Source organism: Oculina patagonica, chromosome 7 (assembly GCF_052425735.1).
Source record: "Oculina patagonica isolate OP01 chromosome 7, crgOcupat, whole genome shotgun sequence".
NCBI lineage: Eukaryota > Metazoa > Cnidaria > Anthozoa > Scleractinia > Oculinidae > Oculina > Oculina patagonica.
Window position 1 is genome coordinate 25,473,030 of NC_135764.1, and position 23,480 is coordinate 25,496,509.

General features: G+C 41.1%; 2 protein-coding genes across 5 annotated transcripts; both read left to right on the forward strand.

Annotated features, from left to right (window-relative positions):
• The first annotated feature begins 1,131 nt into the window (after nt 1–1,131).
• LOC144660452 (uncharacterized) lies at nt 1,132–21,119 on the forward strand. 3 transcript variants are annotated; one of them, XM_078521072.1, is made up of 5 exons: nt 1,132–1,190; nt 15,986–16,240; nt 17,087–17,755; nt 18,246–18,794; nt 20,299–21,119. In XM_078521072.1, the coding sequence occupies exons 2-5, from the start codon at nt 16,048–16,050 to the stop codon at nt 20,922–20,924; spliced, it is 2,037 nt and encodes a 678-aa protein (XP_078377198.1). In that variant the 5' UTR covers nt 1,132–1,190; nt 15,986–16,047; the 3' UTR covers nt 20,925–21,119. The 3 variants fall into 3 exon arrangements, with proteins under 3 accessions (XP_078377198.1, XP_078377199.1, XP_078377200.1); XM_078521073.1 differs by lacking the exons at nt 1,132–1,190; nt 15,986–16,240 and adding an exon at nt 1,233–1,453 and having other exon boundaries at nt 18,246–18,788; XM_078521074.1 differs by lacking the exon at nt 1,132–1,190 and having other exon boundaries at nt 16,017–16,240; nt 18,246–18,788.
• On the forward strand, nt 5,369–11,146 carry LOC144660520 (uncharacterized). 2 transcript variants are annotated; one of them, XR_013572099.1, is made up of 3 exons: nt 5,369–5,553; nt 6,337–7,485; nt 10,993–11,146. XR_013572099.1 is itself a non-coding variant. In XM_078521179.1 (2 exons), the coding sequence occupies exons 1-2, from the start codon at nt 5,398–5,400 to the stop codon at nt 6,856–6,858; spliced, it is 678 nt and encodes a 225-aa protein (XP_078377305.1). In that variant the 5' UTR covers nt 5,369–5,397; the 3' UTR covers nt 6,859–7,538. The 2 variants fall into 2 exon arrangements, 1 of the variants encoding a protein (XP_078377305.1); XM_078521179.1 differs by lacking the exon at nt 10,993–11,146 and having other exon boundaries at nt 6,337–7,538.
• Nucleotides 21,120–23,480: the final 2,361 nt, after the last annotated feature.

Below are 23,480 nucleotides of genomic sequence, written 5' to 3' on the forward strand. Positions count from 1 at the left end.
TGGCAGGATTGCTTGACCATCCGAAAGGGCGTCTATGTGATGTGATGTCGTGGGGAGCCATGCAAGTATAGCTGAGACTTGATATTACCGCTGGGGTAACCCTTGGGGGTCACCGGTGGGGCAACGATCGTAAGGAGACTCAATATAGTTTCCTTAGCTCTAGGGTGGTTGTTTTGAAAATGAAAATTGATAAAATTATCAACGAAGCCAGATTTTGATTTTTGCCAAAAATACACCACAATGATCAAATATGACCAAAGTTTAATTTTTTTCTGGTCACCTTAGTCCCAAAGGTTACCATAGCAACGATTGTCTTTTTCTTTTGTCTTCAAACAAGGCCTGATTTTCTCGAAATCTAGATTGACTCTTGGTATTAATTCTTTGATATGTTAAAGTTAAGTACATTGACTAACCGTGGACGAAATTTTAGAAAAATCTGTAAGAGCGTTTTCAAGTAAATCAAGAAAGAAGTTTACAGAAAAATCTCGTCTTAATGTGAAATGGGCACTTTTAAATGAGAACAATTATTCAAAATAAAATATATAAATACTTAAACCATCAAAAACCCTTAATTAAAAGCGAGAGAGTGTTTGCTCTAATTTGTTAAAATATATCGACTGCCGATTATAAGAAATTACAAGAAGTTACAAAAATCTTCATTCCTGGTTTACTCTAAAACGCTCTTACAGATTTTTCTAAAATTTTGTCAACAGGTAGTCAATCCACTATACTTTAAAATCAAGCTTGTTTGAAAACAAAAGAAAAAGACAATCGTTGTTATGGTAGAGGTTGGACTGCAAAATAGTAGTTTTTCTTTAATTTTGCTTCGCCCCAGTCTCGCTATCCATTTAGACACTTGCTATTTTGGTCGAAGACCTCGCGCGTTTGCAAAAAAAGGAAAACGACTGTTTTGCAGTTTACTTTCTAGAGGAGGTGGGAATCAAAATAACATCCCCTGTTCCCCGCCACTTAGACTACCCGAGAAGGAAAGCGATGGGTGTTTAGGGCGTTGCCGCTCTGAAGAGTAGCACGTGCTCGATCAAGTCATTTGCGGACTGGTAACTAGATATATGTACGCCTAGCGGACCTATCTTTATCCAAATTGTGAAGAAATGAAAAAAAAGTTGAACTTTGTCTTGCATGACATGAATAGCAGACAATTTGGCAAGTTACCCAAACTCGTGTATCACGTAACAAGCTGAAGAAGTATTCATTCCTCTGCGCTGTAGACTTGCGAATTACTGAAACATCGCCATAATCATGGTTGTTCAAAAGCAAACTATGCCTTCTTTTGCCTCCATAATTTCTGTTTTGTCCATTGTGTTCTACTGCGCCGGCTTTTTAAGAGTTGAGCTTGAGTTACACGAGCACAAGAAAAGAATAAACGCTCTTGAAAGCGTTGCAGAGGCCAAGCCGCCGTCAAACGATCCTGACATAATCAAGAATGCTCCTGGTAAGTTTGTCTTACATTACAAGCTAGAGTTTACAAATTGTTACAATAATACAATACAATCAGCAGGAAAAAAAAGCTTGGTCGAAGCGAAAACACCGAAAAGGAAAATACCGTGGAAAAAGCTACGAGTTGAAACAAATAGCAAATCAACATGTTTTCGCTTGTTTCGTTTTTTTTATGGAGCCTCAAAGAAAACCGAAGGTTGGCGGGTCAAGTTTTCTTCAATCCAATGCAGACAATTTCAAACGTAAATAGTGATTCGACAGAATTTTCCTTCAGCTATGACTAACATAATGATATGAAATATATAAGATCGTTCTTTTGTTCAGTTTAATCAAACAAACAATCGGTTGTGACACTTTTTACATCAGAAAACTTGCAAAGGATATATCATATATTGCCAAGTGAGACGTCTAATTGCTATTTTAAGTCTGTAATGTGAGAGATTTTAGATAACAAAATGTCAATTATTTCCGTCTTAGCCATCTTGTGAATTAAAGCCATCTTGTGAATTGCCTGGAGCAAGGATTCCTGCAAAGATGCTAGAACGAGCATAAGCGCACACCAGAGATTTTTAAATTTAAAAAAACTTGTTTGATTTAAAAGACACCAATGTGTAAAAGAAATAACTTGTGCATTTGTAATTAGAATTTTTCTTTTTCTTCGTAGAATTTCAAACCCATAAACATAGACACAGTCGTCATGTCGAGTCAACCAAGAACGAGTCAGAATCTAAAAGCACAGCGGAAACGACGATCATAATCAAACATATTTTAACAGACGGGAGATTGCATCTCTGTCAGTCAAAGGATGTCACGTGTTCATCAGGTCCCCCAGGCCCTCCTGGTCCGCCAGGATCGAGAGGAAATAGAGGAGTCCGGGAACGAAGGGGACAGCAAGGAAGAACTGGAAACAAGGGAGATAAAGGCATTATGGGATCGCCAGGAAAAAATGGCAAGCAAGGACCGGGAGGCATGGCAGGAACTAAAGGAGACAAAGGATCCACGGGCATGCCGGGAACGAAAGGAGACACAGGACTCGCAGGCATGCCGGGATCGAAAGGAGGCAATGGAGCTGCAGGCATTCCGGGATCGAAAGGACAAAAAGGAGCCGCAGGCATGCCGGGATCGAAAGGAGGCAATGGAGCTGCAGGCATGCCGGGATCGAAAGGACAAAAAGGAGCCGCAGGCATGCCGGGATTGAAAGGAGTCAAAGGAGCCGCAGGCATGCCGGGATCGAAAGGAGGCAATGGAGCTGCAGGCATGCCGGGATCGAAAGGACAAAAAGGAGCCGCAGGCATGCCGGGATTGAAAGGAGTCAAAGGAGCCGCAGGCATGCCGGGATCGAAAGGACAAAAAGGAGCCGCAGGCATGCCGGGAACGAAAGGAGAGCCTGGTGAATCGTCGATATTAGCTTTTGGAAGAGGTACAGTTAAATTATTAATCATAATTATAATAGAAAGCAAATAATATGCGATGGACTAGCTTCCCATTCAGGGGGGAGTAGAAATATTCCTAGCCGCTTAATGCTACGGAAAACAGGATAAGCTCCGGCAGTATGGGTGCCATGTAGGCCTTTCTCGATTATGCTAGTAAAACTGGCATTTAATGCTACTAGAAATTCTCGCATAAAGCCAAAAAAATGCTAAAATAATGCCTGATTTCTTTAAAAAATGCCACTTGAATTCCAAAGAATGCTTTGTTTTATTTCAAACAAAACGTACGAACTCTTACATTATATGCTCATATCAATAACAGGTGATACTAATTGTTTGTTTATATAAATAAGAAATAAAAAAATATATTAAAATTAAAAAAAAAATGAAAAAAAAAAACACACACACGTAAGTAACACAACACAAGTAACACAAAGCACAAACAGTCGAAACAGACAGAAAACAATCAAATTAAGTAATCAAAACTGTAAAACTTTAGGATTATTTATCCTTCTGAGTTCTGAGTGCTGAAATCTGGATCACAGTCATGAAAAATGACAGAAAATGCTAGAAATTCTTTTTCTAGAAAAAGCGAAAAAAAGTGCTCGTTTTCCCAAAAAATGCCGAAAAAAATGCTAGCATAATCGAGAAATGCCTAGTGCCATGGCTAGAGGCTTCCCCTAATAAATAAAAAACATAAAAATTGGACTGCACGCAGCTTAAGTGTCCAATAACAAGGTCCGCGTGCTGCGCATCCGCGCGTTCTTTATATGGTTCCTCCTGCGGGGGAAGGGGTGGGGGTGGTACTTGGGTCAACCTTTTTGGGTATGTGCCGCTGGCCTCAACATATTCTATGGCCAATTATAGACCCCATCTTTATAGTCAATTTTGGGTAAATGTAATTTTCATGACCCCAACTTAGTCACTTTCTGTTTTTGCGTCTACCGTATAAATCCTTTTAACTAAGTTATTCTAAAATGAATTGACACATTTTATAAACTGAATGAAGAACACTTTACTTTACTACTACGCTAGCACTGACATTATAATAGCATTTTTGATGTGGATAAAAGCAATTTATAAAACTTTCAGATCAGAAAATTCCTATTCGTAATAAACATACCAGCAGTACCGTTTTAAAAAAAGTGTGACCTCATTTTAGTCACCCTATAAAAATTGTTTGAAAAGGCTCCCTATTATAGTCAGTCTTGTCGTGAAAATACGTCCCCATCCAGCGGCACATCCCCATTAGCCCATTTATAGGAAGTGGCCCCCCCCGGGATGGTTCCTTATTGTGACTGATTTCTTCCTGTTACTCCTAAAATCTTCAGTTTTAAAAACCGCTCTTTTTTGTCATAGTACGGATAAGTCCTCAACAGGATTCGTTTACCTAAATTTTTCCTCAAATTTTGCTATATTTATGATTAATTGGCAATAGGACTTTGTGTCGTCCAATTCTGTCTGAAATAAAGTGATTCTTAGAGAGTTAGATTACACTCATATCCTGGGTCCAACATTTTTTATCACCATGCACTAGCTTTACTAATCAGCACTGCCCAGTCGTTTTAAGATTAAATAAAAAAATGTATGTGTTGTTTTGGAAGCAGCGTAGCCCGGGCAAGGGTGAGGGCGATGGACTTGAAACCGGACGTCTGTTATTCAAATCCTCCAATCTAACCACCGGATGTAACTGAAACAGTGCAGCAGTCTGCAGTACAGCTCTCTTGCTAAACTCATGTTAATAGCCAAATGGTCAGTCTCCCATTAGTTAGGATTCCTTGCAAGTTTACGTTTTTAATTGATCAGATTCGGCCGTAATCTGTGGGGAGGCTTCTTTTTTTCCACATCGAGAGAAGAGAAAGCGAGGGGGAGAAAAAAGGAAAGGGAGAGCCTGTTGCCGGTAATCAGTATGTTTACACAAGATCGAGAAAAGGAGGTTGCTTGTTACAACGTTCTTTACTAGCACCACTGAGTGCTAGTATTTTGACACTAAATGACAAGAAAGGCGTGATTGTACTTTTTATATATCTTTCACTTTACCTAACAGTTTTCCGATTTTTCTCATTGAAGTAGATTGATAATTTCAGAATTCGCATGCCAATATAGGAACGAGTAAGAAAATTATATCCAGCCCTAACTTGTGATCAGCATCTTCTTTCACACGTCTGAAGCCGGTGATCAGTCTGTTTACACAAGAGAAAGGAAGGGCTGATCGCTGATTACAGCTTCCTCATTTTCAGTTTTAATATCCTGAGTAAATTTTTCTAATTTTGTATTAACGTGCTATGCACAGTCATGTAAATATGTATATTCCGCCGAGATTAGGTCATTAATCACCTTCAGCACGTGCAGAGCAATGTGTTGCAATAGGACTTGCTGCTCATTGGTCGCTGGGTAATATAAAGGGAAAAGGACGCTCATAACTCGTGGTTAGTTAATTCAAACCGACAGAGGGAACTTTAGTTGGCGCCGTCTTGTTTCCATCAACCCCGGCTCGAACTGTAGATTTATGGAAGAACAAGCTCCTATTGCAGCTCCTGCAGCGGTTCTTGCAGTGCTACAAGATGTAGACGATGAACTAGCACCAAATCCACCGGCACCGAATCCACCGGCACCGAATGCACCGGCACCGAACGCTCCAGCGGCAGATGGACAAGTCGCTGAGGTATTTATTTCTTGTTTACTTTAAACTTTTGTCGCAAGTTCGCGAAGCTTATACTAGGGGTTTGGTCGCGTGGTCGGGCTTTCTGTAGTAATGTCGTTTTCCCTTGTTTTGCGTTCCTTGGTTTTGCGGTGAATTTTATTCTAGTTACGGGTTCCCAAGTTTGTTTTATATTATTGCCTCGTTGGTCTTTCTATCAGGTCGTATCGCTTCATTTTGTTTTGCTTTGCTGGTTTCTAAATTTTTTATTACTGTGTTTATGTTACAACGTTAACGGGTAGTTCATACCGTTTGGTTTCGCTGGATAGAACATCGGGTTTATTATTTGCTGTAGTCGCGTCTGTAAAGCACTGAATTGTTATTGTCTGTTACGAAACTTGCCGTGATCGAGGCAGTATATATACATCTCATTGTAACGCAGGCCCGTGATCGTGGCTGCTTGAAAATGATACGCTGGCCCGTGATCGAGGCAGCGTGAAAAATGGGAACTGGCCCGTGATCGTGGCAGTATAAAAAAAAAAAAAAAAAAAAAAATATGATAACGCAGGCCCGTGTTCGTGGCTGCTTGAGAAAATGATAAAACTGGCCCGTGATCGTGGCAGTTTGAAAAAATGATAACGCAGGCCCGTGATCGTGGCTGCTTGAGAAAATCATATAATGGGCCCGTGATCGAGGCAGCATGAGAGAATGATAACGTAGGCCCGATCGAGGCTGCTTGAGAAAGTGAATCAATATATTATGGGTTTATTGAGTCAGTTATAAGCTAACTTTCTGTGTTGGCTTTAGATCCCCAATATGGACGATTTCGCGAGGAGAATTCAGAAGCTAGAACAATCGCAGCAAGCGACTGTTGATGGTATCATCGAAAAGATTATGCAGTTGGTGAAGTCAAAGGCTGCACCATTTAATAAGGACCAGGTGTTCGAGCAGATTTTAAACCTGAAGGTTGTGGCTTTGGAAACCAAACACCCTAAAGCCAGTTACTACTCTACAGTGTTCCAAGCTTTACGTGAGAAGATGGGTGGTTCAGATGAGCAATTTAAAAGATATGTCTTGGCTCTTCTTGGTGACAAAGACCAAGAGAAGGTGCTTGATGTTATGACAAAGGTCGACAAAGCCCTGAGGGTCCCATCCTTTTCGGCTCCCACGTTCCGAGGTCGTGATCGTGGTAGATCTCTAGGCGGTGTTCAGTGCTTCTATTGTAAGGGTTATGGTCATTACCAGAGAAATTGTCAAATGCGCTGGAGAGATGATGGAAAGCCACCACCAGCAAAGAGAGGGAGATGGTTCAGGGGGTCGCCAGTGTGATCGGACGGATTAAATCTGTGGTTTTGAGTTCAGTTGAACCATTTGCGTGTAATAAGAATAAGAATAAATGAATTACAAACAGTATAAGATTGATTCGTGTGTACAAAGTTGATTTCCTTTGTTACTGTTTTCTTTCGGTATTTTTAGGGCATTTCTTAGTCTTTTATTTCATGGCATATGGGTTCCACAACAAAATTTTAGTTTTATCTTCGATGAGGGTGAGTAACTCCCATGGGCTAGCCTTATTGCTGGGCAGTCTGTGGACGTTCCTTTCGGGGCGTGGGAAGTTACTCTCTCCTGATCGGGGACCTCATCTTTAGTGGTTAGATTTTCTTGGGAGGGATAATTTCGTTTGGGTTTTCAGTTTCCCATAAGTATTTTTCCCAATTATTTCGCAGTTCCGCCAGGTGAAGCGGAGAAGGACCTGCGAGGGCTTTGAAATTCCTGCTTGGGAAAAGATAGATGAGGAATTTGATCATAAATTATCCTGTTGTCAGCCTCCCAATGAGAACTTTTTTTCGACTACTATAGATGGGGTCCTCGTTCAGGAGGGAGTTACAGAGATTCCCACTATAAAGGACGTTCTAGTTTCCGAAGAGGTGCCTGATTTATCTCTGTTGCGATTTCGTGACCCCGATCATTTTGTGGCTGGCGGCGTTCACAAAGACCCGTCCGCCTGGCAGAAGATTTTGATTAACCATCCGAAGGGTGACCAAATACTTAATTGGATCTCGAGCAAAGTAGACGTGCATGATTTTGTGAATCACTATTCGGGTACTTTTAAGGGTGAACCATACGACTCTGACTTTCCTCCGCCTAAATATTTCCGGAATCATGCATCGTGTAAGAAGTTTTCTACCTTCATTTCGGATGCGATTCTCAAACGTGTGGCGATGGGTTCCGTTAGGGTTTGGGGAAAAGTTGATCTGGACGAACCACCGTACCTAGTTCTTCCGCTCACGGTAGAGCCATCCAAGCCGAGATTATGTTTGGACGCCAGGTTCCTCAATCTGTGGATGAAGGATTGTCCTTTTTCACTTGATAAATTAGTGGATGTGAAGCGCTATATCTACAAAGATTCGTATTTTACGAAATGTGATGATAAGTCAGGATACGATCACGTCCACCTGCAGGAGTCCTCACAGGAGTTGTTCGGTTTTGAATGGGGTGGATGGTGGTTTGTCTCCACAACTTTGCCATTTGGATGGAAAGAGTCTCCATATATTTACCATACTATCGGATTGGCTGCATCCAGCTATTTAAGGTCATGTGGAGTTCCGTGTTCCTTGTACATTGATGATCGACTTAACGGTGAGGTCTTTGCTCCAACTGGCCCTTGGTCTTTATCTCCTTCAGCTCGCACGGAAAAGTTTAGGCTGGAGGCAGCGAAAGTAGCCATATTCATTGTTGCATCATTGTTAATTCAATTAGGGTACACAATTGGCATTCAGAAGTCCGTTTTGTATCCGGCTAAGCGTATAGAGTATCTCGGTCATGTGGTGGACTCTTCAAAGCAAGCTTTCGAACTTCCCGGGAGAAAAGTCGTTGCGTTCGCTACCTTAAGAGGAGAAATTCTGGCTTGCAAAAAAACGGTGAATGTCCGCACTCTTCAACGATTCCAGGGGAAATGTATTTCATTTTCCTTGGCAGTGCCTGGGGCTAAGTTGTTTATAAGAAATATAAGTTCAGCTATTGCTTCATCTCCTGGAAATGGACAAGTTAAGATGACTGATTCTCTTCGGGAAGAAATTTGCCATTGGCGTTTTCTCGACTCCTGGAAAGGCCACGTTCCTTGGCGTGAAGAGAGGCATGTTCGTTTATCGTTATCCACGGATGCTTCGGGATACGGTTGGGGATGCGTCATGCATTCAACGTCAGGTGATCAATCCTTTAGGGATTATTGGAATCCACAGCAGATTGGATTAAACATCTCTACCAAGGAAATGCTTGCTATCTCAAACGCAATAAAAGCCACTCCGGAGCATGTGCGGGACTGTCGGGTAGATGTACAGGTTGACAGTCAAGTAGCGATTGACACGTATAATGGCCAAGGAAGTAAAAACTCTCCTCAACTGACGGCAGCCACAAAGGAACTCTATTTTACTGTTGTTAACCGAAATCTGCAGTTAGAACTGTCTCATATCGCGTCAGATCGAAATGAGGCCGATGGCCCGTCGAGATGCCTTTCTGCGTTGGATTCAACACTTTCTCCAAGAGTGTGGGAGTTAATTGAACAGACTTTTGGTGGTCTCTGTGGTCATACATTCGATTTGATGGCGTTGGATTCTAACGCACAGTTCTCCAAAGGAGGAACCCCTTTGCCGCATTTCACCCCGTGTCCTAGCCCTCAGTCTAATGATGTGAACTTCTTCGCTCAGGACGTTAATCTTATCGGACCTGCTATGGCCAACCCGTACATTTTCCCTCCATTTGGGTTGGTTCCTGCCGTGCTAAGGTTCCTTACTCAATTTCGAATTCCATTCACAATTGTGGTTCCTGAACTTTACCCACGACCATTCTGGTGGCCAATTTTGACAGGTCTTTCTCGGAAAGCAATTTGTCTAGGTTCAGAGGGTGATTGGGATGTCCTTAGATACCCGTCCAGGTCCGGGTACGAGCCACGGGTTTGTCCTTTCAAGCTTTGGGCTTTCAGAGTTTCGAAATTCTAACCAACTAAAGTATGGTTCAAATCAACGAAGTTGTCCATATAGTCTTGAACATTGTTCGTTTTCTTTTTGACTTCAGTCTCTACCAAGAATTCCCAAGTTGTTCCAGCCATCGGTAGCTTGCCCTCGTTGCCAGTACCCAAATGATGAAGGGTTTCGTTTTTGCCAGAGTTGTGGTTACAACAGGAAGACAGTTGTATTGGACAAGGATGATGCTTTGAAACTTAAACATAAGGTGGATGAAGAACAGATTGCAGCGCGAGTTAAAGAGTTGATACAAACACGTAACACTACTCGATATGCGAAGCAGAAGACAGCCTTGGAGATAGAGTTTTCTCGGTTCGTGTTATCTTTATCGTGTCGGAAAACTTTAAGTTCAGCTTTACCGTGTGATGTCGTGGCGTTTCTAGTGTGGAAGGATCAGGATGGAAGAACTTTGGTTCATAAGCCAAATTGTGAGTTTGTTTTACAGCGTAAGCGAAGTCAATGTGCTTGTCCCAAACGGCTTGCGTTTGGTACGGTAGACTCCTTAATAGGAAAACTTAGAGCAATTTTTATCCAGCTCGGTAGGGGAGCAGAATGGCACTCTGTATTAGGTGTAGGTAACCCTGCTTCCTCTAGGTCAGTGAAGGATTACTTGGCTAATGTTCGTGAGGAGCAGTTGAGGGCACGAATTACCCCGCGCCAAGCAGATCCGGTTCTGCTTTCAGATGTTGAGATCCTTTCACGGCATATTCAGTCAAAATTAAGAGATCCTACTTTAGATCCTATTCAGGTTTTTGTGTTAGCCAGAGATCAAGCTTTCTTTAAGGCCCTGTTTTTCTCGGCGGATCGGGCAGCCGACCTGTTAGGTATTTCTACTCCGACAATTTTGCGCTTTCCAGATAATTCTGGATTTTTGTTTAATCATGTATGGACAAAAACGTTACGGTCCGGAGACGCCAACGTTTTTGCATTCAAGAGGGGTTCAAATAAGATCGTTTGCCCAGTCTGGGGTATTGAGTTATATTTCAAGATTTGTAGACTGTTAAACATTCGGCTGTCTTCAGGTTATTTATTTCGCTCCGTGTCTAAAAAAGGTACGGTAACGTCTTGCGCGTTAGACCCTTCTGCGGCTCAGGCTAGGTTGGACACTTATGTGAAACAGTTGCAGGGGAGTCTTTCGAGCACGCGTTTCACTCTACATGGTTTTAGAAGCGGTGCCGCTATTTCACTGGCACTTGCAGATGTCTCTCTTAATGATATAATGGATCATGTAGGCTGGAAGTCTAGCAAGACGGCCCTTCATTATATTAAGTTGAAACAGGTTCTGAATCCAGCAGGTCCAGCGGCAAAGTTAGCGGATTTAGATAAGGACACGGGTAAACACTATAAGGTAACCAATGAATTGACAGGTTTTGTCACTGCGTTTCCGGAATAAATTGTCAGTTCAAAGTGCAATGCCTTTAACACTTTCAAGTTAGTTTAGAGTGTTATATATGTTTAGAGATATTTTGGATAAGGTTTGGAGAGGTAATAAGGAATAAATATAGTATTGATGTGACAGTGGTCTGTCTTCTTGTTGGAGCGGTGCGGTGAAGGGAGGAGTTGTGCTTCCATATCTCATTAATGACAATAACCAAGGCGGAATAATACACTATGTTTGTAATTTTAATCTTATTTTTTTTTGGTTACTTCAAAATTCACGGCTAGCTATTCAATCAAAGCCTCTTCGAGCCACGACTGAATTTTTTTCACCAAGTTTTACGTTTGGTTTTCATATCTTGAATATATATGAGCGGCAGATGTTCAAACATTTCTTTGATGCAATTAAAAAGCAAAAAATGAGCAAACATGCGTGACAATTGCAGACAATCGGCGGTTGACCCCACAATGTCTATTACATTGATATAAGATCTTTTCATTTTACGTGACTGTGATTGTCGGATTAGCTCAGTCGTGTAGGTTTTAGGATGGAGTGTGAGAGGTCGTGAGATCAAAACCCAGAAGTGTCTGTTACTTTTTCCTTTTTTTTATGTTTTTACCCCGCAGCACTAAAATGGTTTGTTTATTCTATCGCTCCTGTATACATTGGAGAATAAAAGCATTTACATGTAAGCCGTAAAGTAATAACGCTGTAAATAAATATATCAGAACATATAGACTGATTCAGGTAAGTTTACGAAAGAGATCGATCGGTGCATCACTTTTGCGGCTCTTAATGTGGAAGATAAACTTGTTTATCGTATTTGAAAATTCCGGCGTTATCTTTGCAATAGGAAGTTATGTTATGCGAGGAATCTTCTATGTATAGTATGAATGCGCGAGTGTCAGTTTCATGCATGCGTTACAAGCAGCTGTAACGCATGCAAATATCGCATGTTGCATCGCTTTTGCGGCTCTTAATGTCCACTTTTTCGGCGGTCAAGTACCTTCCGCACATAATTTTCAGCCGCATTTTGTTTCTTTGCTTTTGTCTTAATTGTTAAACCTTAAAAAATAGCCTTATTACGGCCGCCTTGCTATACACTCTTACTTCTCTTATCAAAATGTTTACAGCTGATGGACCAACCAACCAACCAACCGACCAACCATGTGAGTGAAGTCGGGCTACCCACTATACTCCTTCATTGAAAATTCAGTCGTAAAAAGGACAAGAGAGCCTATCGTTGGAAAATTAAGAAAGAAATATACAATTATTATACTGTTCTTTCAAGCTTCGAGATCATGCGACCTCAGTTGAAGCAATCGAAACCTGTTTAAATGACCTTGATGTATGGGTGCTTGCAAACATGCTTAAGCTGAATAGGGAGAAAACAGAGCTTTTATTAATAGGACCAAAACACAAAATTTGGGCAACTTGCGAGAATTTTTTTGCGCAAATGTCTCACCGCCCCCCTGGCAAAGAATTGCCCGTACGCCTATGGGTAAATTTTCTTGATTTTAGTCCTCAAAGTGCACAATATTGTACGTTTTGGACTGCACTCCTTTAGAGGTTCTACTAAAACGATTAGACTACTGGCCCTCGTTTTCTATGAGCGATAGTCAACTCGGCTGCATCTCGATGACTATTTGCTCATAGAAAACTCGGGCTCGTAGTCTAATTGTAAAGTATAGGCGATATTAGTGAACGCTAAAACAGTGGATAGCGCTTTTGGCGCGCGCTGATTGGCTACTCAAACTCGGAATATTCAACCATTTACCTCCACTTCGGTGAATAGTTGTAAACTAGTGAGTATTTCGCCAATTTTGGAAAATGTATGGTGGAGTGGTCAAGTCCTTGGACGGTTAATTGGTAAATATTCCGGACTCAAATCCTTCACTTTGACCGCTGGTTAATAAAAGGAATCAACCCCAAATTCAAGTCCTTAGCTCCCCCCTCACCTATCCTACTCATGCCAAGTGGCAACTAATGCCTCCAAGTCCTCCGCTACCAAAGGTTCGCCTTGTAAAACTCTAACCAGTCTGGATTTATGGGAAGGGAAACGCTAAATTTACATTTCATTTGCAATGTACGTTTGATGAGAGAACGGGAGGGTTGCTGTTGTCAACTGGTGTCAGTCACAATGAGAAAGGACTGCTTGATTACTGTCCCTAATAATTAGCAACCGAGTGTTTTGAAAAAACACAAATAAGATCTGTTAAGAAATTTAAGTCGCCGTACACGTAATAACCATCAGTTCTCATTGGTGTCTACTGCGGATTATTTTATCGCATAATCTTTTTACTCGCCTAATGTCTTCTACGGTGCTTCTTGTATGGTAGACTTCTTCCTTGGTTTTTTCGGGGTTAATGCTGTAGATCAGAGAGAAAGTCAACATTGTAAAGTAAAAGGAAAAGAAACACAGTCACCCATTTTGTACGGGTTCTTTTTTTGCTAGAAATATACTGATTTTAAGTGATCAAATGTTCTAAAAGTTGTGAACCTTTTTTTCCATACAGTTATATACCTGCCAAGATGACTTAACAATTCAAGTAGCACCTTGTTAAGCTGAAAATTAAATTTAAAGCAAGCGCTTCGCATTTTTTCAGATTGTTTAGATCTCCTCAAATCAGGCCACACTCAAAGTGGATTGTACTCTGTCAATCCAGACGGTAGAGGACACTTTACTGTCTACTGTGACATGCGCACTGACGGTGGAGGCTGGACAGTGTTTCAGCGAAGACAGGATGGCTCGGTAGACTTCTATCGGGGATGGAACGACTACAAAGCAGGCTTTGGTCAGCTGACTGCTGAGTTCTGGTTAGGAAACAACAAGATCCACCGACTGACGGCCTCTAGACCGAGCTCCCTACGAGTGGAGCTGGAGGACTGGAGCGGAGGTAAAGCGTACGCCAAATATGGCATGTTCAATATTGGTGATGAGCAGGCGCAGTATCGACTTGAAGTGGGTTCATATTCAGGTACAGCGGGAGATTCGTTAGCATATCATAACAACATGGCGTTTAGTTCAAAAGACAGAGATAATAACATAGATAGCAGAAACTGTGCTGTAGAATATACAGGCGCCTGGTGGTACAGGAGTTGCCACGTCTCCAATCTAAACGGACAATACCTGGGAAACAAATATGATAACCGAGGAGCAAGGTGGGACAACTTCAGAAATAACCTGTCCCTCAAATTTACTGAAATGAAACTGAGGCCGTCATCGTAGAAAAGAATACCAGTAACAGGTTTAATTCTGTTAGTGACGTAAATACCAACATGACACTAAGCTTTGCTCATCATCACCATTACAAACAATGATTGAAGGGACTGTGTCACGGATTTTAGCCAAATTTAGGCATTGGAAATGTCCTACAAATTCAGTGAAATATAAAAATAACCGCTTAAAACAGTGAACGAACATTTTTAGAACATAGCAAATAAAAAAGAAGGTACGGATGGCTAAATGTGAAGAAGTTTGAAACGGAACAGTTTGCAAAGTTAATCTTGTTTGCTTGTAACTTTAAGCTACTTTACATTGTATCGCCCAGGAGACACATTTGGTTGTAATGAAGCTATGGTTTAGTCTTTTAGATCCATAGAAGTAATTTCTTTGCAAACATTAAGTTTCAAAGCGAGTATTTTGCAAACTTTAATAAAATAAACTTAACTCAGCCGTGACACAGTTCCTTTAAGTAGTTAATTAATTTGGATAACGTAAACGGATTTCTTGTATTTCTGTATTTTTTGAGAACAGTTTGCTCTGTAATTATATTCTAAAATGACAGAAAATACATTATTCTTTTAATTGTCTTCATGATAATTGGTCTTCATTTCCTCGATCGCATCTGCCGGCAGAATTTAAAAGAATCTTTGGCTTAAAACGAGGCCATAAGGGACAATATGTAGACAAAAGAATAGTGTATTTTCCGCCACTTTGGAAAAAAAAGTGTATTTGTAAGTGTTGTCCGTTCTAGCGAATAGCAGAGGAATTTATAGTATTGACCACTGTTGACAACTTTTCTTACAGCTGATAGCCTGGGTACCAGCCTCTTATCTTTACCAGAGCGCGAGCTTCACGCACCTCTCGCGCTCTCGAAAAAACAACGATTGATAGTGATTGGTACCCAGGCTACCCCGCTGTGGTCATGTTAGTCTTCAAGGTAGTTAGTATGTGTTGCTATGTGTTGTAAGTTATTCCATTTATGTTATTATAATTTAATTCCTTCCGCTTTGAGCGAGGTCGTAAGTTTAAAACCAGCTTACTGTGTTAGGCCATCGTAACTTGATTAAAAATAATATTACTAGTTATGCAACGCTTTCGAGTGGTATCTTGATATCCCCGGTCTCTTTTTTTCTCGGTTGGAAAATCCTCTCTTTTTTTGGAATAATGCGCGCGAGGGGAGGTGGGGGAAAACGCAAATAAAGGCTTTTTTTTGGGTTTTTGGGATAGATTTAGGCAAGCCTAAAAGCGGAGCTCCCCTTTAATTTATTTAACTTTAGCTGGAGTTACAATGTTTCCATTTTGATAAATATGCGGTCAAAGCTTTAATGTATACGCTGGCCCACAGGTGCAAGACAAATATAAATCCATCATAATCTCGAGGCAGAACAACTAATGGCCTAACAATTAATTAATCGTGTTTGTGTCCCATTTCAAATTCGCACATGGTGAAGGACTTTAAATTACGGTTTCTTTAATTAAGTGTCACGTGACGTTGAAGAGGGTTACTTGATATTTGCGACTAGCATTTTTTGGCCAAAAAAACGAGCATTGCAACTGCCAAAAAGCATCAAATGCCAGTTTTACCAGCATATACGGCGACCAGTGTCACGAGGCACTCATCAATATAAAATAGTATTGTATGATGTGGGCACTGACTTTGACTACAGCTATATAATATCGATCAAGTCGTTTGCTAACTGGTAACAAGTCAATACATTTACGCCTAGCGGACCTATCTTTGTCCAAACTATAAATAAATAAAAAAAACCTTGAACTTTGTCTTGCATTGGCAAGTTCCCCAAACTCGTGATCATTGTATCACGTAACAAGCTGAAGCAGTACTCATTCCTCTGCGTTGTAGAATTGCGGATTACTGAAACATCACCATAATCATGGCTGTTCAAAAGCAAACTATGCCTTCATTTGCATCCATAATTTCTGTTTTGTCCATTGTGTTCTACTGCGCCGGCTTTTTAAGAGTTGAGCTTGAGTTACACGAGCACAAGAAAAGAATAAACGCTCTTGAAAGCGTTGCGGAGGCCAAGCCGTCGTCAAACGATCCAGACATAATCAAAAATGCTCCTGGTAAGTTTGTCTTACATTACAAGCTAGAGTTTACAAATTGTTAGAATAAAACAATCCAATCATCAGAAAAAAAGCTTATTCCAATAAAAATACCATAGTAATAGCAAAGAATTAAGAAAAATAATGAATGAACGTGTTTGTTCTCTTTGTGTTATGAAGCCGCCACGAAAACGGAAGCTAGGGTTAGCAGGTCATGTTTTCTTCAATCCAATGCAAACAACGTCAAACATAAATAGTGAGTCGATCTAATTTTACTTCAACTCTGACTAATAAAATGATAATGTAACAGATTTTATATCAGAAAATTTACAAAGGATATGTTCAACTCAAAAGTCCAATAGCAAAGCGCGCGATGTCTAAAAATAGAATGCAAATGATTATACCCCCACGAGGCTTGTTCTGAGAGAAATAGAAGGGTTCTAGGCGAAGTTTTTTCGTTTTATAAAAGTGTTTTTAGAAACAGTGCTGTTTTAAAAAGTGTTTAAGGAAAACCGTCCGCAATTTCGGTTTGTTTGTCTGCATCTTGTCTGAGACGTGATGTTACTCGCCCGCTTTGTTATTTCTATTTTTACAGGTAATAAAATGCCAATTATTTCCGTCTTAGCCATCTTGTGGGTCAAAGAGTAATAAATGCTTGCCTGGAGCAAAGATTCCTGCAAAGATGCCAAAACGAACATAAACGCACACCAGAAATTATTTTTTTCTTCCTCACCTTCAAAGCTAAAGAAATTACTCTAAGAACAAATAAAAAAATTTAAAAGACATCAATCTGTAAAAGGAATAATATTTCTTTTTCTGCCTTTGTAAGTAGAAGTGGTTTTTAATCCGTTTTTATTTCCTTCGTAGGAATTCAGCCCTATAAACATAGACAGAGCCGTCATGTTGAATCAACCAAGAACGAGTCAGAATCTAAAGACACAGCGGAAACGATGATCAAAACCAACAAACTTTTATCAGAGCTTAGATTGCATCTCTGTCACTCAAAAGGTGTCACATGCTCGTCAGGTCCCCCAGGCCCTCCCGGTCCACCTGGACCAAGAGGACACAAAGGAACCCGGGGACGAAGGGGACAGAAAGGAAGAACTGAAAACAAGGGAGATAAAGGCATTATGGGATCGCCAGGAAGGAGCGGCAAGCAAGGCATTATGGGACATGCTGGGATAAAGGGAGAGACTGGTACCAAAGGCGAGAAAGGAGACATAGGGCCCGCAGGCATGCCGGGAAGTAAAGGAGAACCTGGTGAATCGATTTCATCTCCTGCTGTTGTTGTTTCTCCTGTGACGTTGACAGTGAACGAAGGTGGATCAGCCTCGTTTCAGTGTTCAGCCAGCGGTAATCCTGAGCCTTCAGTAGTGTGGAGTAAACTGGACAATCAGTCAGAAATCACTCAATCAGCGGTTTCAGGAGGACAGTTGCAGTTGACTAAGGTGACAGGAAATGACTCGGGTGTGTTTCAGTGTTCAGCAACAAACATCCTGGGGAATTCACGGGAAGTGGTGCGATTAGCAGTAAATGGTAAAATTTTGGTTATTGCAATTACTGAAATAAACTTTTTAAGGGGTGCAGTTTTAGCGAACATGTTTAAAATTTTGAGATTACCAATATTCACATTCGAGTAGCACAAAAAATTTCCCGTTTTCTTTAGGAAGCAACCTGTTTCTTTGGAAGTTGATTGGAAGTAAACACTATTTACCAGTTCTTCAATTTTTCTTCCATTTTAATCCTGAATAAGGGTTTTATACGTCGATTAACTAAAATCTTGTTCTTATTGTAAACGATTTATTTTAACAACCGTAACAAGAAGTATGTTTCCTTTTACATTTTTAAAATGACATTAGGATACTACTACAGTGCCTTGAAGTGCTTTCTTTAATTTTAGACTTCTCCATTTTCCATTTTACAAAATACCGGCCTCATTTGATTCCTCTAAAAGCAAAACCTGTTACTTATTATATACCTAAATAAAAATCACTTCATGAACTAAGTGTTATTTACTTGGTTGCAGTTCATCCTCGCGTTTCTCTTCATCCGGGACCTTATCACGTCATTCAAGGAAGTAACGTCACCCTACCAACTTGTCACGTGACCGGATACCCGGCGCCAGTGGTCACCTGGAGGAAGTCGTCTGGTCAGTTACCCCAGGGGAGGGCGCAGTATAACAACAGTGTCTTACAAATTTCTGATGTCCGTAAAGTTGACTCTGACATATACTTCTGTTCAGCAGTCAACCTTTTAGGAAATGTTGAAAGGAAAACTCTACTAGTTGTGATTTCACTTCCTGCGTTTACCGTTAAGCCACCTGGAAACGTGTTTGCTTCTCCTGGCGGCACTTTGACGTTAAACTGCAGCGCTACCGGTGATCCACGACCAGTCATCAGCTGGAAAAGACAAGGAGCAGCACTGCCCGTGGGGAGGAGTCACAGGACAAACGAAGCGCTTATCATTAAAAATTTTAGAAAAGTGGATACTGGGATCTATATCTGTGTGGCTACAAGTGCAGGAGTGTTTCATATCGAGACAGTAACTTCTGTTGAAGCCCTACCAAGTGGTACTGGTAAGTTATGTAGGAAATGAATAAACTTGTCATAAAGAGAAAGACTATTCACCTGTATAGGCGATATTAGTACAGTCAACTCTCGCCTTGCGGACACCCCGCTATTGCGGAGACTCGGTATTACGGACAAAATCCAGATCCCCGGCAAAAGAGGTTTGACTGGAAATGACTCCCGCTATTACGGACTCTCGCTATTACGGACACAAAACGACGCCCCGAGCGTGTCTGCTATACAGTCACTCTCGTTATAGCGGACACGCTCGGGGCGTCGTTTTGTGTCCGTAATAGCGAGAGTCCGCAATAGCGGGAGTCATTTCCAGTCAAACCTCTTTTGCCGGGGATCTGGATTTTGTCCGTAATACCGAGTGTCCGCAATAGCGGGGTGTCCGCAAGGCGAGAGTTGACTGTAACGAGAGTTGACTGTATTTCCCCAATTTTGGAAAATGTATGGTGGAGTGGTCAAGTCGCTGGACGTTTAATCGGTATATTCCGGACACAAATCCTTCACTTTGACGGCTAGTTAGTAAAAGAAATCAGTCCCAAATTCCAGTCCTTAACACCACCTTCCCCTATCCTTTTCATTCCAAGTGGCAACCAAGTCACTCAAGTCCTCCGCTACCAAAGGTCCGCCTTGTAAAGCTCTAACCAGTCTGGATTTATGGGAAACGCTAAATTTACATTTCATTTGCAATGTATGTTTGATGAAAGGACTGTTGCGAGAGGGAAGGGTTGCTGCGGTGACTCAACTGGTGTCAGTCACAATGGGAAAGGAGTGCTTGATTACTGTCCCTATTAAATAAGATCTGTTAAAAAGGTCGCCGTAGACATAATATCCAACAGTTCTCATTGGTGTCTACTTAAAAATTAGACGCAAGCTTGAGGTTCTACCGGCGAAACCCGGAGTCAACTATCAAAAGCCGGTAGAAGCTGAGCGCGAGCCGTCTAATTGTTTTAGCATAACCCAGTGGCTGATCTATTGAGCACACGATATCGCTAGAGTTGGTTTTTTTGAAGGATTTGTTGAAAAAATTCAGCGAAAAACTGAGCGCGCGCTCCGAGAACCGTTTAACGATCGATAGAAGGCACCTGTGTAGCCAATCAGATCGCGCGTTTTGCCATTGGAAGGCAGCTCAAACTCAGGGTTATGCTAATGAGGATTATTTTTATCGCAAAATCTTTTTACTCGCCAAATGTTTTCTATGGTGCCCCTTGTATGGTAGACTTCTTCCTTGGTTTTTGTGGGGTTAATGCTGTAGGTCAGTGAGAAAGTCAACATGGTAAAGTAAAAGGCAAAGAAACACAATCACCCAGTTTGTACGGATTGTTTTTGTTTTTATTGCTCGAAATATACTGATTTTAAGTTATCACATATTCTAAAAGTTGTGAACCTTTTTTCCATACAATCATGATATACCTGCCAAGATAACTGAACAGTTCAAGTAGCACCTTGTTAAACTGAAACTTAAATTTAAAGAAAGCGCCTCGTTTTTTTTTTTTTTTTCAGATTGTTCCGATCTCCTCAAATCAGGCCACACTCAAAGTGGATTGTACTCTGTCAACCCAGACGGTAGAGGACACTTTACTGTCTACTGTGACATGCGCACTGACGGTGGAGGTTGGACGGTGTTTCAGCGAAGACAGGATGGCTCGGTAGACTTCTATCGGGGATGGAACGACTACAAAGCAGGCTTTGGTCAGCTGACTGCTGAGTTCTGGTTAGGAAACGACAAAATCCACCGACTGACGGCCTCTAGACCCAGCTCTCTACGAGTGGAGCTGGAGGACTGGAGCGGAGGTAAAGCGTATGCCAAATATGGCAAGTTCAACATTGGTGATGAGCAGGCGCAGTATCGACTTGAAGTGGGTTCATATTCAGGTACAGCGGGAGATTCGTTAACATATCATAATAATATGACGTTTACTACAAAAGACACAGATAATGACATATGGGGCAGTGTCAACTGTGCTGTACAAAGGACAGGCGCCTGGTGGTACAAGAGTTGCGCCTTCTCCAATCTAAACGGACAATACCTGGGAAACAAACGTGGTTGGCAAGGGGTGGCGTGGAACAGCTTTAGAAGTTCTCTCTCTCTCAAATTTACTGAAATGAAACTGAGGCCGTCATCGTAGAAAGAATACCAGCAACAGGTTTAATCCTGTTAGTGAAGTACATACCCGCCAACGGCAAAAATTAAACTTTTGCCGTCTGCCGTTTGGCGTCGTACGCGGAAATGAGTAGTTTTGTGTTTGTTGTCACGGTGAATTAGGGATTTTTCCCTATTTTTATGATGGATTAATTTTAGGTACATATCAAACAGTGATAAAGCGTTTTCAAATTTAATTTGGATAACGTAAACGGAAATCTTGTTTAATAGAACAGTTTCCTTTGTAATCATACAGCTTATTCTAAAATGGTGGAAAATACATTATTATTTTAACTGACTTTATGATAATTGGCCCTCATTGCCACGATCGCATCTGCAGAATTTGAAAGAATCTTTGGCTTAAAACGAGGCCATGAGGGACAATATGTAGACAAAAGGATAATGTATTTTCCGCCATTTTGAAAAAAGGTATATTTGTAAGTGTGGTCCGTTCTAGCGAATAGCAGAGGAATTTATAGTATTGACCACTGTTGACAGCTGATAGTCTGTGTAACAACCTATTATCTTTACCAGAGCGCGAGCTTTCGCGCACCTCTCGCGCTCTCGGAAATAAAACGACATTCTCGTCCCCATAGCCCTTTCGTTTCTCTTAGCCGGCTTGGCACGAGAAAACGGAGGGCTCTGGGACATAGGGTTTTTGAATTAATTCGAATTTTTTTGATTGGCTGTTTGAAACAAAGTATTCCTAAACGGAAGTCGAAAACGTAACGACTCTCTCATACATTCTTTTGAAACGTCATGACTGCATACATAAAGACCGGAAGTCCTAGAATCTAGGACTGGAAATCCTGTGTCCCCAGAGTCCTTTGTTTCCTCGTGCCAAGGCCCAGCCGGCTAAGAGAAACAAAAGGGCTATGGGGACGAGAATGATAAAACGACTGATAATGATTGGTACCCAGGCTACCTCGCTGTGCTCAATTTTGCCTTATAGTTAGTATGTGTTTTTGTAAGTTATTCTATTTATGTTATTATAATTGAATCCGTTCCGCTTTGATTTGGCCTGCGAGATCGTAAGTTTTAAAACCAGCCTACCTTAAAGACTCTTGGTTTTAGGCCATCGTAACTTGATTAAAAATGTGAAACAAACAGCGGTAATAAACATTACGAAAAATCGCATTTTACTAACTTGACATTTCGTATACATTTTCAAAGGTACGACCGTTACAAATATTTGACAACTATTTTTACAACCATCTTGACAACTATCTTTACCTTATCTTTTTCCTATGGAACAGGCAAATCAATGTAATCTGTACCGTATCACTGGCAAACATAACCGTTTGACTCAAATTCCAATCGGTTGAATGTTACAAGACCTTATACATCGTCAAAAATAACTAATTAATAGAGAAAACGTAAACGTTGATTTTTACAAATATCCGTTGTGGTAAATACGTGAATAGAAAATTGTGTAGACATGATAGAAATATATTTTTAGTTTCTATGCTTGGATAAAGTAAATTTAATTTGACAATATTTTAAGTCTGGATCATAAGTTGATATTTTTGTGAGCAGTATCTGGCTTTTCTCCTGTAATGAGACTGAGTTGGGTGCTTCGCTAAAAACTCAGAAAAAGTCAGCTTGTACAGAATGAGTTAGAATGGTCCTGGATTAAACGCTGATCTATTAAAACGAGGGCGCTAAAAAGGAAGTTTGGCGCCCTGTCTAAACGCAGCATTTCTGGTATTTTAAGTTTCTACGACGCATATATTTGGATAAAAAACGATATGCTGTTGATGTATCGCTGAGTTAAAGCCCGGGGGGGACTCCTATATGGAAGGGACAGAGATGCTCATCGGAAAATTTGAAAAGAACCCCTAAAAGGGACCAATCTGGGTGTGGTTCAAGGCTTTCTTGACCCCTAAAAAGGGTTCATGAATGGTCCCTCAAAATGTCGCAGTGCTCGCAATGCTCGCAAATGCTCGCAAAATTTTAGTGGGTTCTCGTTTGCTCGTGCTCGCACAATTTTACAAGTGCTCCCATGCTCGGTTTTTAGTGAAGGTAGGTTTTTGAAAAGTGCTCGTTGCTCGCAAGGCTAATTTTTGTCAATGCTCGTGCTCGCAAAGAAAAACGCTGTGCTCGCATGCTCGCAAATGCTCGCAAAGACCATTTGATACCCCTCTAAAAGATACCAAAAATTTAAGAATAGAATTTATATTTGTATATTTCTTCGTGCGCAGCCCTAAACAAGACCAATATGGGTAAACGTATTGGCGTTTTGCCCCGAACACCCTAAGCGAGATCAAGAATCCGAAATTTACACCCCAAAGCGAGACGACGAGTTTCCCCGCCCCTTTCATATGCGAGTTCCCCCCTCCCCCTTCTCCCCGGAGGTAAAGGGGCCGTTTAGCTCAATAGGAAGCTAATTAGTAAGTCAAGCAAGCAACCATTGAAACTTATTGTAGTAACTGGGGGAGGAAGGCATTTCGAGAAAATAAAGTAATCATAAAAAGTTGAATGGTTTAAAGAGGAGTCTAATACCAAAACGGTTAAACGTGACATTGTGGAAATCAAATGTAAA

Bases quoted from the DNA above. Each gene is read 5' to 3' on its own strand.
- LOC144660520 (XM_078521179.1), top strand. From the start codon at position 5,398: ATGGAAGAACAAGCTCCTATTGCAGCTCCTGCAGCGGTTCTTGCAGTG. The intron at 5,554-6,336 runs GTATTTATTTCT...TGTTGGCTTTAG, and splicing joins CAGATGGACAAGTCGCTGAG to ATCCCCAATATGGACGATTT.
- LOC144660452 (XM_078521072.1), top strand. From the start codon at position 16,048: ATGGCTGTTCAAAAGCAAACTATGCCTTCATTTGCATCCATAATTTCT. The intron at 17,756-18,245 runs GTAAAATTTTGG...ACTTGGTTGCAG, and splicing joins GGTGCGATTAGCAGTAAATG to TTCATCCTCGCGTTTCTCTT. The intron at 18,795-20,298 runs GTAAGTTATGTA...TTTTTTTTTCAG, and splicing joins AGCCCTACCAAGTGGTACTG to ATTGTTCCGATCTCCTCAAA.